Here is a 19,365-nt window from a genome sequence, read left to right on the forward strand (position 1 = left end):
TATGAAATAAATAAATGATAAATATTGTACTTACATTTCAGTGTATAGTATATAGAGCAGTATAAACAAGTTATTGTCTGTATGGAAAAATTTTAGTTTGCACTGATTTCACTAGTGCTTTTTATGTAGCCTGTTGTGAAACTAGGCAAGTATCTAGAGGCAAATATCTAGATGAGTTGATGTACCTCCTGGAAGACCTCTGTGTACTCCCAGGGGTATACATACCCCTGGTTGAGAACTACTGATTTAGGTTTACTTGGTCCTGCTTCAGTGCAGGGGGCTGGACTAAACGACCTCTTGAGAGCCTTCCAGCCCTACATTTCTATGAGTGTAATATTCTAAACATTAATAAAACATTGTGCTGGCTTATCGTAAACCTTTGAAAATATGGAAGGACATGGTTTCCAGTGGCAATCATTTGAGAATAATTTGTTTCCCTTGAAAATGTCTGCCTGCAAGCAAAAATAAATTATTGCTCTGGAGTTGTACAAAGAGGGGCAATTTAATCAAGCATTTAATTTTAATATTGAGCATTCCTATACTGGTACCTGTCCCTATTAAAACATTACTTTGTAGGTCAGAATATTAATGATATTTGGACTTATTTAAAACCTTGTTAAAATTTTGAAATTCTGTTAGCAAAAAAGTAATACTTAGCTTAGATGTGCGTGTGTACATTTTGATGTGCTTTCCTTTCTCCTTGGGGCAGCAATTGGAAGCAGTGGCTTCAGCCCAAGACAAACTCATCAGTTCTCCCCACCACAGATTTATCCTTCCAAGTAAGTTATCTTCTTTAAATAATAATAATTGAAATAAATATGTAGGTTTTAGCCTCATTTAGAATCATAATTGGGTTCTTCTGTTAAATCAAAATTTAACCCAAAGCTTGTTCTTGAGAAAGTGTGTGTTTTTATTTTATTTTAGCTGTTTGTATTTTAGGCCTGGTCTACACTGGGGGGACGGGGGGAGGAGGGGATCGATCTAAGTTACGTAGCTGAAGTCGACGTACTTAGATCTACTTACCTTGGTGTCTTCACTACGGTGAGTTGACTGCCGCCACTCCCCCGTCGACTCTGCCTGTGCCTCTCGCTGAGCTGGACAGGAGTTGAGGGGAGAGCACTCAGGGATCGATTTATCGCATCTAGACTAGACACGATAAATCAATCCCTGCTGGATCGATCGCTGCCCGCCGATCCAGCTGGTAGTGAAAATATACCCTTAAAGATTTTTTTAAGAACTTCTATTCTCTCATGCAGTCTATGACCATGTGCTAATCAAGCTAATATAATAAGGCTGTCAGTTAACACAAGTACTCATATGTCTTGGTCTAATACAAATTCTATTTTCTGTCATTTATAATCAATAGCAGACCATACCCACATATTCTTCCTACCCCTTCCTCACAAACTATGGCTGCATATGGGCAGACGCAGTTTACGACAGGAATGCAGCAAGCTACAGCTTACGCTACATACCCACAGCCAGGCCAGCCCTATGGAATCCCTTCATATGGTGAGTAAGAGTCAGTATCAATATTTTTTTAATTCTAGGGTAAACATGTTTACCCAGAAGGCTATATGACCCTTAGAAAGTGTTTTCTCTGTGTTTAATATGACAACTGTTCATGAATGTTTGTAGTAAAAAACCTACATTCAGTTCCCTTTCGGTGAAGTGGGGAAAGCTTAGAATATGTATTACCTGGAGTCTAATTAAGAATGTACATGACAAATGTGTCTTAGACAAATTCATAACAACTCTCATGGACCAGTTGCTTTTACCTTTTGTTTTTAATGCTACCTTTACTAGAAACCATGGAAACAGATAGGTTAAAGAGATGCATTCATCAAATGGTTTATGTAAACATTCATCAAATGTTTTATGTTAGAAATGGTCAAAGGGGAAATGTAAAATTTAAGGAGCTAGTACTGCCCTCTCTTACTCCTGTTGACTTCAGTAAGAATTATGCAGTCCAAGTGCATTAAAGGGTAAATTGACAAATACAGGGTTGATCCTCAACTGGTGTAAACCGATCAAGCTCTTCTGATTTATATCTGCTAAGGATCTGACTCAAGAAGTCTAATTTGAGGAGTTTTGGAAATCTGCCGTGGTGGAAATTGAAATAAATGCCATTAAGGCTCTAAAATGCTGACATGTAATCCAATTGCATTTTTCATATTGTCCCTATATGTATTGCATATGTTGATATATATTATAAAATAAATAGCTATAAACATCGTTCATATATTTCAACTCTTTTCTGCATATTTTAAACATCTGAAACATTTCATTTGAATATTTTCAGTGATAATATATTTTTCTTACATATATTGTAAATGTGTGTTTCTCTTGTTTGAGACTTCTATTGGTCCTTGGCTATCTGTGGTGGGTTGGGCAGCCCAGATGGTGGCTTATCTTGTTCCCTTGGTCTTTCTGTGTGAAATCCTAGACCCATTAAAGTCAGTGGTAAACTTACATTGACTTCAATGGGGCCTGGATTTCACCCTCTCAGTTTAGCTGCCTCCATGTCACCAGTGCTCTGTATGTGAGTTGCTCTATTTGGACTCTGCTTGCTGGTTTGGCTAGCATGCTTATCTAGTCTCTAGTTGTCGTCCTCCCCCCCGCACACTCCCCCTCCCGCACCCCATCCATCCACTGTGCCGAGGACTTTAGTTATTTTTGTCTTGCACATTTTGCATTACAGAACTTCTTTTTACAACTGAAAAACTGGCTAAGTGATATGTCTTACTTCATTTTTTGTTTTCCTACATGTCCACCTCAGGGCTTGGCCAAGGTTCTTTTATCTATGTATCTTGTTTAACAGTAGTATTAAAAAGCAAGCATACTGTGGGAGTGTGGGAGTTGACATTGTGAACAGATACATTTAAGTACATCTTTAGGCCCCACTCGTGCAGTCTGTGCTCATGTGAGCAGTCACACTGAAGACAATGGGACTGCTCATCTGCACAAAGCAAGCAAGATCGACACCATAGTAGAGTCAAAATTCTCCTCCCAGGTTTGCAGGTGAATCCCATTTTCTGAATTGTGTACTTTGTCTTTCTCTCTTTCCATGCTTATGGGTTCCAACACTTGTAGAATGAACAAAATAGCATAGTTAGGGTATGTCCTGCTCATCTGAAAGGAGAAAATCTGCTTTTTAGGTCACTTTCTCTCTCTCTTTTTTTTTCTCCTTAAAGTCTGGAGGAGGTCTACACTTAAAACTCTGCAGTGGCGCAGCAGTACTTTGTGAAGATGCTACTGTGCTGACAGGAGAGCATCTCTCATTGGGTTTGTTAATCACCTCCATGAGAGGCAGTAACTATGTCGATGGGAGAAGCCCAGGGGCGGCTCTAGCCATTTCGCCGCCCCAAGCACGGCAGCACGCAGCGGGGGGCGCTCTGCCGGTCGCCGGTCCCGCGGCTCCTGTGGACCTCCCGCAGGCTTGCCTGCGGATGCTCCACCGAAGCCGCAGGACCAGCGGACCCTCCACAGGCACGCCTGCGGGAGGTCCACCGGAGCCGCCTGCCGCCCTCCCGGCGACCGGCAGAGCGCCCCCCACGGCATGCCGCCCCAAGCACGCGCTTGGCGTGCTGGGGCCTGGAGCCGCCCCTGGAGAAGCCTTTGGGGATTTTTCACACCCCTCAGAAATGTATTTACACTTCTGTAAGTTTATAATGTAGACCTGGCATGGGACTTACTGAAAAGGCACTTTTCAAAATTTGAAAGACTGTGTTTTCTAAAATCTAGTTGGGATTTATTAATTTTTTTGTCACTTTAAATTGAGCTTGAAAATTAATATCTCAGCCCTTTCTCAGCTTCCTTGATTGAGGCAGTTATTGGGAAGGTGCTGCTCTGAAGGCATAGGGAGCACCACTCAGAGCAGTACTTAAGTGTCTGCCAGGAAGAGGCCCAGTCTCTCTGTTTCTCACCTCCTACATCTCCACCATGCTGAAATCATGGAAGCAGGAAGTGGGGTGGAAGGAAATACCACTGACAAGTAGCTCCTAGGGAGCTGCTGGCTCTGGTACATCTGCAAAGCTACTGAGAAGGCTGGAGAAGTGTAGCTTTTCATTTCCTGAGGCACTCCACTGCTGTCTGCCTGTGTGTTTTCTTAGTGGCATATTGTAAAGGCTTCATTTACCAGCTTCTTCTCCCCCTAGATCCTGATATGATCCCTCCCCCCTTGGTGATCCCTCCCCCTTTCTTTGCTTGCCTGGATTACTGAAGAGAAAAGGAGAGGGTAAGGGAGCACGAAGAGCTGGTAAGTGAAGCCACTGGAGAAAAGAAGACAAGGAGTTGTGGGGTGTCAGGAGGTGAAAAGCTCCTCTCCCTGCTCCTGAGAAGTTTGCAGGAGGGCCAGAACTGGAAGCTGTCAGTGGCACATTATCTTCCAGTTGGCATCCACCTCCCGCTTCCTACCCGCTGCGTCCCTTGTCTGCCCCATGTCGGAAGGAGGCATGAACTAGGAGAAATGCGCTCTGCACACACTCAGAGGCTGGGAGTTGAAGCAGGGGCTAAAATTTCTAAACTTGATTTCAGTTTAAACCAATTTAAAAAAAAATCACATGAACATTTCAGGGGTCTTTCAAATTATGAAAGATGAGGATAACGTTCCTGGGAATTATTGATACCAACACTATAAAGTGGAAGTTTCACAATGAGACCATATGTCAGATTCATCATTATGATTTAATTGCAGGGTGAAATAGAAGCGGAAAAGGAACAGCAAGGGGAAACATCCCTTATTTAAACACAAATTACCTTGGCAGTTATTCAGAAGGAATTAGAAAAAAGTGAAGGGCCATAATTTCAAAATGGGTGTCTCAAGAGTGCATGAAAAATATGCAGTCATGCATATCGGACTGTTTGGGGCATATAATTGCATATTGTACAATGTAATGACTTTTTGCACCTCCCTCCTTCATACATCATAGGACGTAAGTTTTTAAGACTGGAACCAAAAGGTAAATTGATTTATAGTTTGTCATTTACAAAAGACTACTACTCATCCACACTTTGATTCACCCCAAATAATGATGACCTCTGAGCACAGACTGCTGCAATAAGATCTGAGACTAGTCTTACATTACTCGTATTACTACTATATTGCTAAGACTATTATTTGTGTAAAATATGCATTATGAAATATCACTAATAGCTAAAATTAAACTCCAGTGTCCAAATAATGTACTTGTTGTGATGTCTGTTCCTGATATGTGTTGCTTATTCATTTAGGTCCTGATCCAAAGCCCACTGAAGTCAGTGCAAGTCTTTCCATTTCAGTAGGCATTGGACCAGGCTGAATTTTGTTAGAGTATAATTTTTAATGGATTTCCCTGTCATTAGTGCAGATTAATGAAGCTTTGCTGTATCCTCCCTGTTTGAGAGCTCCTCTCTAAGGCATATTTAGCATCCTGTATATCTATTTTGGTCTAGTGGTTAGAAACAGTATATAATTTACAATACATACCAACTTTGAAAAGGCATATTATGTGCTAATGGGCCTAATTTAATCACTTTTTAAAGAGGATTTTCTTTTTATAATATGGTAAAAGCCTCTTTGGAGCTATGTAACCTAAATGTAGGACTGTTGATCCTTTATCCATAAACATTGCACAATGCAAATCTCAATTGTTATGTAATGAAAAAGAGTGGGTTATGTTACACTTCATTGAAACTATATGAAATTGGTATTCTGCCATCTATGAAATTCATGAACTTATGGAAATGTTAGTTTCTGACTGAGTTGGCAGGAAATGAATAAAAAATTATGCAACTTTCTGGAAAGGGCAACTTGCCATATATTCATTTCTCTTGCAAGTCTTGATTTTTAAAAACGACAGCTGAAACTGTCCCTGGTGAACTTAAATTTACATGCAGCTTCTCCCTTGCCTCTACTGCACATACCACTAGCGTCATTACAAAAATGCATGCAGTGATTACTAACTAGGTGTATGTTTAAAGTACTGCTAGTTATGTGATTTCATTGTCTGTCGGTGTTTGAATATGAACAAATAGATTTGCTATCACTAACTGATTTAGGTGCATTGTGGGCAGGCATCAAGACAGAAGGTGGATTGTCACAATCACAGTCACCTGGACAGACGGGATTTCTAAGCTATGGGACAAGCTTTAGCACACCTCAGCCAGGACAGGCACCATATAGCTACCAAATGCAAGGTCTGTATACATATGTATTACCATTTATAGTATATTTCATTGTTCTATTCATTTTTCCTTTTAGAATAAAACAAATATCAATTTAGGATAGGATTTTCAAAAGTGCCCAGCATTGGCCTAACTCTGCTCTCATTGCTGTCAGTGATAAAAGTCCCACTGACTTTAATGGGAGTAGAGTTAGGCCAACCCTCAGTGTTTTTGAAAATTCCACCCTTAATGATTAAACTAGCAATTTAATGTAAATATTCTATTCTTATTTCAACAAATAATTTTGTCTTCATAAATAGTGCACTAATGTGCTTCAGAGCATAGTACTGGAAAAAATGTCATGATTATGAATATAGGAAGTGACAAGATTTAACTTAACACCTGAGTCTGTTTTCTCTATCCGTAAACCAGGTAAATATTTTTTGTCCCTTTCAGAGCTTTTGTCAGAGTTAATTAACATTTTTATAGTATTTTGAAGGTGTAAAGTTTTGTAAGTGCTAGCTAATATTGTCAATTATTTTTTTTTCTAGATGCACTTATTTGTTTCTTTTAAATATGGCATTAAAATACATTTTTTTCTGTGTTATAAATGTAGCATTCATATTCCTACCTCTGTTATTCACTGACTGAGTGTGACTAGTTCTGGAATCTGACCATCCATCTAGGCCAAAATTTTTATAAGTGGCCTCTCATTTTGAGTGCCCAACTTGGGACATCTTTGACCTGATTTTCAGAGATGCAGAGTACACACTTCTCTAGCTGCAGTTTGTAGGAGTTGTCGGGGATAAGAACCTCTGAAAAGAAAGGGCCAGGGTGTCTCGGGCACCCAAAATTGAAGGCTGTTTCTGAAAATGTTGGCACCAGTTTTTATGATACCTGTTACAGTTTCTAGGTGTAATTAACTCTCTATCAGATGTTCTGAAGCAGATATGCATTACTGGATTAACTGGACAAGGCTTCATTTATGTTTGACGGCTTTTAGGGAGTATTGATCCAACCCTTAGCTCAGATACAGCAAAGCAGCTGCAGTATTGAAAAGATAATCATCTGACACACAGCTTCTTAAATATAGATCTAGGTACGCTGCATCCGAGCAGGCAGGAGACAAGACCATACCAAATAAGTATGTTTACTTTTGTCTATTTGGTAATTAAAAGTTTTCTATTCTGAATGGGAATAATTATAACCAGGTTATTGGTTTCACTGTCTCTGATAATTACATCATCGGAACTGAAGGAAACTAACTTGCTTGAGTAAGAGCTCAAAAAACTTACCAGTGATTTTACAAGCAACTCCCAGGAGGCAGATTCTATCAAGAAATCTTATAATCCATTCTCACTAGGAAATACTTGTGCTAAAGAGCATGTTGTTGTTGTTAACAGTTTGTATTTCAGTAGTGCCTTGGTGCCACAGTCATGCATCAGGACCTTGTTATTCTAGGCAGTGTATCAATACCTAACAAAAAGACAAGCTTAGGGTCAAATTTTTATAGGTATTTAGGCATGTAACACCCATAGAAGCTAGACATATAGATACAGTAAAAAATCTGTTTTTAGAGTCTAAGATGAGATAAAACAGACTGGGGGAAAACAATGAGATGATGCTAGTTAGCATGATAAACCATGGTTGCAGCACACCAGCTACCTAACCATTATTGAGTTTTTTTGTAGGCATCGTGGCAGAGGATAACTTTAAGGAGGGATTTGAGGGAGGGCAATGAGGGTGATTTTGCAGCTGTTTATGGGAAGCTCCATGGGAGAAAGTGAGAAAGTACTTGTTGGAAAATTTACAAATGGGTGATGGAAACTGGCATCACTGGCAGAGCGCAGGCAAGAGTCAACATTGCAGTAGTATATGGAAGATGATAGCTAGAGTGAGCATAGGCTCTGAAAGACCTTGAAAGTCATGCAGTGAACAGGGAGCCAGTGGAGGGATGAAAAGAAAGTGATGACATGTTTGAAGTGATGAGTTGTATGGATGAAGAAGAAAGGCCAGATCCTAAAGATATTATCTAAGGGTACGTCTACACTACGGGATTATTCCGATTTTACATCAACCGGTTTAGTAAAACAGATTGTATAAAATCGAGTGCACGCGGCCACACTAAACACATTAATTCAGTGGTGTGCGTCCACGGTCCGAGGCTAGCATCGATTTCTGGAGCGTTGCACTATGGGTAGCTATTCCGTAGTTCCCGCAGTCTCCCCTGCCCCTTGGAATTCTGGGTTGAGATCCCAGTGCCTGATGGGGCAAAAATCATTGTCGCGGGTGGTTCTGGGTAAATGTCGTCACTCATTCCTTCCTCCGGGAAAGCAACGGCAGACAATCATTTCGCGCCCTTTTCCCCTGGATTGCCCTGGCAGATGCCATAGCATGGCAACCATGGAGCCTGTTTTGCCTCTTGTCACTGTCACCGTATGTGTAATAGATGCCGCTGACAGAGGCGATTCAGCAGCGCTTCACAGCAGCATTCATTTGCTTTTGCATGATATCAGAGATGGTTATCAGCTGTTCTGTACCATCTACCATACCCTTGTAAATTGGCTATGAGATGACGGTTACCAGTTCTTTTGTGCTGTATCCTCTGCTGCTGTCAAAGGTGCCCCTGGCTGAGATCGGCTGGGGGCGCAAAAGACAAGCAGAGATGGTTACCAGTCATATTGCACCGTCTGCTGCTATCATGGGTGCCCCTGGCTGAGATCAGCCAGGGGCGCAAAAGACAAAAATGGGAATGACTTCCTGAGTCAATCCCTCCTTTATGGTATCTAAAAATAGAATCAGTCCTGCCTAGAATATGGGGCAAGTGTACTAGAGAAGCAGTGTATCAGAGAACCAGAGAGCACAGCCCCTCCATGTCAGATCCCGCCGAAATGAGCTGCATGCCATTCACAGGGGGTGCCCCTGCAACAACCCCACCTGTTGATTCCCTCCTCCCCCAGCCTTCCTGGGCTACCGTTGCAGTGTCCCCCCATTTGTGTGATGAAGTAATAAAGAATGCAGGAATAAGAAACAGTGACTTGTTAGTGAGATAAAATGAGGGGAAGGCAGCCTCCAGCTGCTATGATAGTCCAGACAGGACATTAAGCAGTGTGGGGGAGAGGAGCCCAGCATCCCGCTGCTATGATAGTCCAGGCAGAACAGAATCTTTTCTTTACACATGAAGGGCGGGGGCTGATGGAGCTCAGCCCCCTATTGCTACGATGAAGATGGTTACCAGCCATTCTGTACCATCTACTGGGAATGACCAGGAGTTTTTTACCCAGGCGCCCCCGGCCGACCTCACCTGAGGCCAGCCAGGAGCACTCACGGGCTGATGATGAGGACAGGTACCAGTCCTATTGTGCAGCACCATCTGCCACAAGGCTGATGATGAGGACGGTTACCAGTCATATTGCACCATCTACCACCAGTGAGGGGGAAAGAGGATACTGCAATTGAGTGCCGCAGCATCGCGTGTACCAGCAGCATTCAGTAGACATAGGGTGACATTTAGAAGAGTCAAGAGACAATTTTTTCCCTTTTACTTCTGGGGGTGGGTGGGGACTGTAAATTGACGAGCTATGCCCTGAACCACTGCAGACAATGTGTTTGACCCTACAGGCATTTGGAGCTCAGCCAAGAATGCAAATGCTTTTCGGAGACTGCAGGAACTGTGGGATAGCTTGAGTCCTCAGTCCCTCCCCCCTCCATGAGCGTCCATTTGATTCTTTGGCTTTCCGTTACGCTTGTCACACAGCAGTGCGCTGAGTCCCTGCTATGGCGTCTGTCTGGAGATTTTTTAAAAATCCTTTGGAATTTCGTCTTCTGTAACGGAGCTCTGATGGAACAGATTTGCCTGCCCATACAGCGATCACATCCGTACGGTCCATGCTGGAGCTCTTTTTCGATTTTGATTTCGGACTGCATCGCCACCCGGGCTGATCGGAGCTCCACGCTGGGCAAACAGGAAATGATATTCAAAAGTTCGCGGGGCTTTTCCTGTCTACCTGGCCACTGCATCCGAGTTCAGATTGCTGTCCAGAGCGGTCAGTGGTGCACTGTGGGATACCGCCCGGAGGCCAATACCGTCGATTTGCGGCCACACTAACCCTAAACCGATATGGTAATACCGATATTAGCGCTACTCCTCTCGTTAGGGAGGAGTACAGAAACCGGTTTAAAGAGCCCTTTATATCGATATAAAGGGCCTCTTAGTGTGGACGGGTGTGGCGTTAAATCGATTTAACGCTCCTAAAACCGGTTTAAACGCGTAGTGTAGACCAGGCCTAAGAAACAGCAGCAAGATTTAAATACTTCCTTAAATGTAAAAATCTAGAAAGCTGGATCAAAGACAAAGCCCAGATTATGAGGGTGAGTGACAGGGAGGATGGTGGTGGTGTCCAGGGTGACTCAGAGAAGAGCGAGTTTGAAGGAAAAGATTAGAAGTTCTGTTTTGGCATGGTTAAACTTAAGATGATGGCTAGATAGCCACAAAGAGATGTCAGAGAGACAGGGCACAATTTTATTTTGACCAAAAGGAGAAAAGTCAAGAGTGCAGAGAGCGAACTATAAGTCATCAGTTAAGTCATGTTTGAATGAAATAACCCAGAAAGCAGGTAGAGAGGGAGAAGAGGAGGATGCCAAGACTGGAGCCCTGTGGGATATCTACAGAAAGGTGGTGTGGAGATGAGGGTGATCATCCAAATGAAATGCTGAAGTAGTTTTAGGGAGGTAGAGGAAAACCATAACCTTTCTAGTAATTTTGTTGTTACAGTTAAGACCTGTCTAAATGAACGCTTAGTTCATGATAGGCTGGGGTGTAAACCTACCTTACTAGCCTGAAATGCACAAAGTGTTTGTGTGGACCCTGCTACCATGCACCAATGGTTCCTTAGTATGCTTTGGTTTACCCCACTTTGAAAGCGGAGTAGATAAAAGTGCACTAGGAACTGCTAGTGCATGTCAACAGGACCCGTGCAGACACTTAGTGTAGCAGGCTTGTGTTGGGTAGAGTTACACCCCAACTTGCTGCAAACAAAATGTTCATCTTGACAAACCTGTCGTAAGAATAATATTTTACAGGATTTTTCTACACCATGTTTTTCCTTGTCATTATCTTTTTAGTTTGTCTTTTAATTGGGTTAATTCTATATTTTTAAAAACTTGGTACTAGCTTAATTTTGGGGGATATAACTGCATTGGTGGGAGGGCGTGTAGTTAAGTGGTAGAGTGCATGAAGGAGTAGAGAGGTTATTTTACTTCTGTATTTGGTACTGATGTGACTGCTACTGAAATAATGTGTCCTGTTCTGGTATCCACAATTCAAGAAGGATATTGATAGATTGGAGGGTTCAGAGAAGAGCCACAAGAATGATTAAAAGATTAGAAAAGATGCCTTATAGTAATAAACTCAAAGAGCTCAATCTATGTATTTTAGCAAAGAAGAGATTAAGGAATGATTTGATTAGAATCTCTAATACCACACAGGGAACAGATATTTCATAATGGGTTTGAGTCAAGCAGGCCAAAGGCATTACAGGATCCTATGGCTGGAAGTTGAAGCTAGCCAAACTCAGACTGGAAATAAGGTGTACATTTTTAACAGTAAGGATAATTAACCATTGGAACAATTTACCAAGGATAATGGTGAATTCACCATCACTGACCATTTTAAAATCAAGATTGGATGGTTTTAAAAAAATATTTCTGGTAGGAATTATCCTGCTACTCAGGAGGCCAGACTGGATGATCACAATGATCCCTTCTGGCTTTGGAGTCTTTGAATCTATGAATTTTTCATTCTGACTTGATAGGTGCTAGGAATAAACAGGAATGTTTGTTTCCCCTTCACAATTTTGGTTCTGGAAATTCAATAGCTTCAAGATTTAAAATTACTCTTCAAGGCTGGAATTAAGCTTCCCCACACAAAACCACAGTCATAGTTATTTGTTGAGAGACCTCCAGAGAGGGAATGGATTTATTCCCCTCCCACCCCCCGTACGAATGCATGGGCAGGCTGCAGGTTCTCAATGCAGCCTTTCCACGGAGGCTGAAATAGCAGCTGCTACTGCTCCTCATCACCTTAGTGTGGTTTCTGAACCACTGAATCAAAATTATAGACCCTCTGGCCTGCTCCATAAACAACTCACCAGGCTGGTGCCTCTGGTGGCATCCCTTTCTGTTACAGGTAGAGCTGCAAGATAACCTTGAACTGCCACCACACCTCCTCCCCCCTGCCCCCCTTTGCATCAGGATTACCACCCGCACCTTCAGTACATAAATTGTGTGGCGGCCACTATGCTAGCCCTTCCCATTAGGAGCAAATATCACCTGAAATGTAGATATGCTATAGTGCATGTGCAGTCAATTACACAATGCCTGGCCTGTCCATACTAAAATTCTGGCATGGTGAGTAGCTGAACAATAGCTAAGGGAAAAGCTGCCAGCTTTGAAAATCATGAGGCATATGGCTGTGTGAGTATCCACACAGACATTATGTTGGTACTTGGGCTTCAGTTTGTTTTGAATTTTTCATCTTTACATTCATAGAGTGGGAATTATTTCTTCCTAACTACCATGCTTCTCACTTTGGTTTTGGTAAGTGTTCTGAAGTATGATCCTTGAGTTCTTACTCATGTAAGCAGTCTCATTGGAGTCAAAGAACCAGTCACTTGACTAAAGACTGTAGCCCTGAGCCCATGGTTTCTGAATTGATGGTACATGTGGGAAATGCTCAGTCAGATTAAATGGAGTAGGGAGAAGGCTGGGGGTGGTGGGGTTAGAAAAATGTAAGGGAATCAAAAGCAGAGAGAAGGACCACACTTGCAGCTATGCTGTGCTGTTTAAAAATCAAAGAAATATAAGCCCTTGTCTGTATTTAATTGTGTATATTACTTTGTATTAGTGTATCTTTCAGCTGTAGTGATGTTAAATTTATGAGTGCTGCTATTCTTTTAGTTACACAGGTTGTTATGATTCAGACTATACTAACCAATGGGTTTGGGAATTCATCCATAAAAAAGTAAACGTTAAGGTATTTAGTTGTTATTATGGAGTTTAAAAATATTGTGCTGGATGGCCAAGCAGTTACTAGGAAAAATAGGGAGAGTTTGCCAAGGATTTTTAAACAGCATAAGGAAGAGAAAGAAGCCTTGGGTTTAAATAGCCCATCTGGCCTTCATAGTGCAGCTCTCCAGGGAAAAGCCCAACTTCTGCCACATATATTGTGCCCTGATGATAGACATAGCCCATGGCAAGGAGGCTGATCAAGGAAAGCAAATGAACTTCTGTAGGAAATACACAGGGGAGGACAGCATCCTGCCTATTGTAGAAGTACTGGAGAAGAGTTCTACACATGGGAGCTGCATACTAGTCCCAGCAGGTTCCAGCATTTTTCATATGCTGACTGAGATTCCTCGCTTTAATGTGGGTCCTTGTTCTTTGCAAACTAGACCTTTGACCCGCAATTTACAGCTTTTATCACATTAGAAATCCTGTGGTTGGCCAGTTTGTTGCAGGAAGCCTATATATTTCATAAATATTCACAGTTCTTTGTTCATCTAATACAGGAACAGTATGCTCTGTGCCACGACACAACTGATTTAAAAATGGGGCAAAATTGAAGTATTTTAAAAACAACTTTAGGCTAGTAGCCCTGGGTGGCCCACACAGCAGTTTCTGAGAAACCTGTTTTATGTTTGTTACGGTCTGTGAGGCCCCTACCCCTCCTCCATAGGAGCCAATGCTGACCATAAGATGAAAGAGAGGGTTTTTTTTGGTGATATGTTGACCAGGGTGCAATTACTTTTTTTCTTTTGCGCTTGTAAATTATCTGCCAACACACATTGTGAAAAGATAATGCAGTAACTAAAGAAGAACTTTTAAAATATGAGAGGCCTTGTACTTCTTTTTTAGAATAATTCGAATGACAAACCTGTAATGCTTGTACATGTATTTCTGCATCAGTGAATTTAAAAAATAATAATTTTTCCCCTAACCGTGGCATTCATGAAAGTAAAAAAAGCTTGAAGTCTTTTGCATTTTAAAAGATTTTGTATCTTCATTCTGACTCTCTGGCTTATGATAACGTAAAAAAATAGTGTTGATCCTCAACTTTAAATTAAATTTAAATTCTTTTATTTTTTCATTAGTAGTATTTCTCTGTACCTAGTGCTTTACATGGATGCAAACTCTTCTGCTGAAGCACTCTGATTTAGCTCACAGGTTTATGAGCCTCTATCAACCACTGTGAAGCCCCACCAGTAATAGTGGAAAGTAATGAAGATGTATAGGAAAAAATCTAAATGTTTCTTATGGTTCCTGTCTCTTGCATTACATTCAGATTGTATTTTTACTTAGAACGTGGTTGGACATCGCCTATACCCACTGCGTACAAGGTCTTCAGTGACCATGGAGTATGCAAGTTTTTATTAACTTTGACAATTTAATCGTTTTAATATTTTTGCCCCATAATTTTGGGGATGTACATTTTTCCTGACATGGCTTATTTAAAAACAAACAAACAAAAAAAACAAAAAACGAGAAGAGCAAGCACCCAGACCTGCACTCCTTGCAGTTAATGTACATTTTAGATGTGAAGCCTGGAATTAGTTCAGAGTATGTTTTTATTTTTTTTAATCTCATCATTATCTTTTTAACCCAAACCTGCAACAGAATCAGAGTCATCTAACCCAGGGGTTCTCAAACTGGGAGTCGGGACCCCTCAGGGGGTAGCAAGGTTATTACATGGGGGGGTCGCGAGCTGTCAGCCTCCACCCTAAACCCCGCTTTGCATCCAGCATTTATAATGGTGTTAAATATATTTAAAAATGTTTTTAATTTATAAGGGGGGGTTGCTCAGAGGTTTGCTATGTGAAAGGGGTCACTGGTACAAAAGTTTGAGAACTAGGTTTCTCTGTTGTTAAATCACAGGATTATGTCATCCAACAAAGTAGGTATTCACCCACGAAAGCTCATGCTCCAATACGTCTGTTAGTCTATAAGGTGCCACAGGACTCTTTGCTGCTTTTACAGATCCAGACTAACATAGCTACCTCTCTGATACAGGATTATGTCAGTGTCTCAGTCAATTGCACCACAAACTGTCTCACTAATTTGGAGGTTGCTATGATCTTGACCCATTTCCGCCAATACTGTAATGTGTGGCAGTGCAATGAATTTATACATCTCGCTTTCTATCTCTTTTCATTTTTCAACTTATTTCCTTATCACTTATTTGCTTACCTTAGGTTCTTCTCCCTAGATTGCAGTATATCTTTGTTTTCATTGTGTTTCAAAACTGATTTGAAGGAGGGCAGGCTATAAACAAAAAAGGCACGTTAATGTGTGGCTTTTCTGCATTCTCATTTACCCCATCTCAGCACTTCAGCAGATCTGCCATATAACAGTCTTTCTGCAGCCCCTATAATTTCTCCCTATGTATCCATATGTCTCACCTCACAGCAGTGTTGCTGCTGGGTGCATAACCAGTGAAGGCAATCCATTTGGAATGGGGTTGCTGCCCTTTTAGAGCCACGGCTCCCCAAATTAGACATTAAACATCTGTCTGTGTTTGGTGGCTAGTGGTGAGGGAGTAGTTCGATATCTGTGTTCATTCAGTCTTTGGCATCTATGTTGATAGTCCATGTAGTATATTTATTTTTCCTGGTTTTATGGACAATAGCCCCTTTTTAAAAAGTTTACTGCCCAAAGCTATCTATGATCAGTTAGTGAACCATAATGGCTTTCACAACTGGACAAGCTTGTAAACTGCTTAGAGCAGGGACTGAGGCTTCCTCTGTGTTTGTAAAGCACTGAGAACAATGTCAGTTCTCAATCAGTGACAATGTTTGGCCTGACTCTGTGATGTGCTAAGGACCCACAACTCCTATGGACCTCAGTGGGATTTGTACGTACACAACACCTTTCAGAATCAGGCTTATGGGTACTGCAATATTATTTAAAATATAACTTTAAAAGCTCATTACTTTAAGTAAGAACATAACTGGGTCAGACCAATTGTCCATGTACGTCAGTATTTTATCTCCCACAGTGACCAGTGCCAGAGCGTCAAGTTCTAGCAGTCAGAAGTTCAGGGTCACCCAGGGCATGGGGCGGCATCCCTGACCATCTTGACTAATAGTAATGGATGGACCTATCCTCTATGAACTTACCTAGTTCTTTTTTTTAACCCAGTTATACTTTTGGCCATCACAACATCCCATGGTAATGAATTCCATAGGTTAATTGTGCATTGTGTGAAAAAGTATTTCATCTTATCTGTATTATAAACCATCTGTTTATTTAGTCAGGTACCGCCTGGTTTTGGTATTGTGGGGAGGGTAAATAACCCATCTGTATTCACTCTTTCCACAGTATTCATGGTTCATGACCTCTAACATATCCCCCCTTAATTGCCTCTTTGTTAGTCTTTTTAGTCTCTCCTTGTATGGAAGCCATTCCGTATTCTTGATCATCTTTGTTGCTCTTCTCTGAACTTTTTCCAGTTCCATTATATCCTTTTTTTTGAGATGGGACAACCAGAACTGAATACAGTATTCAAGGTGTGAGCATATCATGGATTTATATAGTGGCATTATGATATTTTCTGTCTTGTTTTTTTATCCCTTTTCTAATAGTTCCTAACATACTGTTAGCCTTTTTGACTCCTGCTACAGATTGTGCTGAAGTTTTCAGACAACTATCCACAGTGATTCCAAGGTCTCTTTCTTGAGTGATAGCAAATCATTTAAAACTCATCATTGTATAGATGTAGTTGGGATTATTTTTTCCAATGTGCATTACTTTGCATTTGTCAGTGTTGAGTACATTAGGTCTGACAGGCATTATATGAAACCAAACCAAAGCTATTTCTAAATTTGATCCCATTCCATTCTGTGAATTACAGGTGTTCCATCAGACTTATTTTTCCTCTTACACAATAACTACATAATGAAATATAGGGTCAGAAATAATGAATTATCACTTTACCTGTTTCTGCATGTTTAGTATTGATGACAACCAATGTGGTCAACATATGGGAAGTATTACAAGTTTGCTGTGATGGAGTTATTTTCAGATAGAGTGTTTTAGTAATTAACATCATCTTTCATTTCATTTCAGGGAGCAGCTTTACAACATCATCAGGATTATATGCAGGAAATAATTCACTCACAAACTCTACTGGATTTAATAGTTCACAGCAGGTAAATTTGTAAATAAAATTAAATGAAAGTTTGACAAAACTGTATTTCAAACTAGCAAGTCACACAGTGCTTTCCCCTTCAAAAATATTAAGCTCAGTAGATTTTACTAAGAAAGATAGTGTCATTTCAAGGGAGTTTTTTCCTACTCTTTAATCTCATAAAATAACTTGCTGCATGGTTATTTTTCACATCTGTTTACATAACTGCAATAATATATCTAATAATATTCTGCTTGTGAAAGAAAATTTACTAAAAGTATGTGAAATTTAGGTTTACCTTTACAGTCTCATGTTTGTCAGCTCTACTGTGTACAGTCCAGTGAAGACAGTGGAACTCAGACATGTGTTTTTACTTATATTTTGGAATGTATACTAAAAAGTAGCAAAACCTTGAAAGAAAACTCTGATGTTGCTTTTTGTCTGGTAGGAATATCCATCTTATCCTAGTTTTGGCCAGGGTCAATATGCACAGTATTATAATAGTTCACCGTACCCGTCACATTATATGACAAGCAGCAACACCAGCCCAACACCACCTTCCACAAATGCAACATATCAGCTTCAAGAACCACCATCTGGCGTCACCAGTCAAGCAGTTACAGATCCTGCAGCAGGTAATTACATGGATTTTATTATCCCTATGGGCCACATTTCGGTTAGTTGAAAGGTTTGGGGTTTGTTTTGGTTTCGGTTTGTTTTTTTGGGGTTTTTTTTGTTTTGTTTTGTTTTTTCCAGATCTTTAATGTATGGTATCTCTTGCACAGATTTTGATAGAGCACTGGCTAAGAAAATTTAAGATGAATATTTAAATAAGGTTTTCAAGAGAAATACACAGTAATTTTTATTTATTTACAATATTACTAATACTTTTTTAAATTATGGGTTATGGGAAAGCCTTTATACTGGGCCAAGTTCTGAATCCCTTATACTCAGTGTTTACTTAGGCAAATCCTATTAATTTTGTCTGAATAAATAAATAAATAATGAGTAAAACCAAAAAGGCCTTCAAGATTTAGCCCACTGTACACTTAGAAAGATTGTCTTTATATTGCACATATTATAACCAAACCCATAATAATTTTTTTTTGCAAGCTTGAGTCAAACTGGGCCAGTTGTTTTTAAAAATAAAGAGTGAAAAAATATGCCTTTTTCATTATTATGAAAAAGGTCTCCCCCCCTACCCATCCCCCGGATATCTCAAGCATATCAATAGCAGGTGGCAGAAGCTTGAAATTTCTCAGGGTGAAGTTCCTAGGTTGCAGATGTGCTTCTCAGTGTTGTGATAAAAATCCTGTTGTAATTTGGCAAAGTTATAAGAGTTCTTAAAAAACATACTTTGCACATGCACAATGGATTTGGTAATGTGATCTCTTAATGTGAGCTGCCAGCATTCTGTCGGTTTTGTGCATGAATACATAGCTTAAAAAAATTTAGGGAGTGCTGTGTCTTTCTGTACAATTTGTGAAGGTGAGCTGGGAAGGAAGCAGGATACAGGAGGAGACAGGACTCTTTCTGTGAATGTGTATGGAAGGCAGCAGGATTCACCAATTTTTTTTTTTTTACTTATTCTTTGGTTTGGTTTATTGTTTAATACTCTCAGTGGCTCACTGACGTATGACTTCAAATGTTATTAAAAAAAATCCCCCTTACTACAAACAAACAATTAACTTTTATCAAAATATATTTACCGTAGAATTCTGATTCAGTAAATAGTTTTTTTTTAAATTGCATTGGGAAAGTATAGACTAATTGTTGCTTTTCTTTTTAAAAGTGATGTTCCCAGTTAAAACAAGGGACCTAGCCTGCCTTACTTAAAATTAGTGGCACAATCAAAGCTTGGTTTAATATTTAATAATATCATTTTCAAACAGTACCTCCACAAGTCTTGGCAAGACTTGGCAAGGTCAGCTGCTTTTTTAAAGACCCGTGTCCGGCTAAAATCTCGCTGAGAAATGAGGAATTGTCTGAGGTACCATAAGGCAGCGATTCTCAACAGGGGGTCTATGAACCCTTTCAGG

The 19,365-nt window shown here is 40.4% G+C and overlaps 1 protein-coding gene across 19 annotated transcripts in view; it reads left to right on the forward strand.

Annotated features, from left to right (window-relative positions):
* The window catches only part of EYA1 (EYA transcriptional coactivator and phosphatase 1), a 172,610-nt gene that overhangs the window by 71,956 nt on the left and 81,289 nt on the right, over positions 1 to 19,365 (forward strand). For 9 of the 19 annotated variants that reach the window (XM_045007466.1, XM_045007474.1, XM_045007465.1 and 6 more), the window contains 5 exons: positions 710 to 779; positions 1,367 to 1,512; positions 6,040 to 6,177; positions 17,266 to 17,348; positions 17,775 to 17,961. In XM_045007466.1, coding sequence (XP_044863401.1) covers positions 710 to 779; positions 1,367 to 1,512; positions 6,040 to 6,177; positions 17,266 to 17,348; positions 17,775 to 17,961 — 624 coding nt within the window. The remainder of the gene's footprint in view (positions 1 to 709; positions 780 to 1,366; positions 1,513 to 6,039; positions 6,178 to 17,265; positions 17,349 to 17,774; positions 17,962 to 19,365) is intronic. The other 10 variants (XM_045007471.1, XM_045007479.1, XM_045007470.1 and 7 more) reach the window with 3 other exon arrangements.

This window comes from Mauremys mutica, chromosome 2 (assembly GCF_020497125.1).
Source record: "Mauremys mutica isolate MM-2020 ecotype Southern chromosome 2, ASM2049712v1, whole genome shotgun sequence".
NCBI lineage: Eukaryota > Metazoa > Chordata > Testudines > Geoemydidae > Mauremys > Mauremys mutica.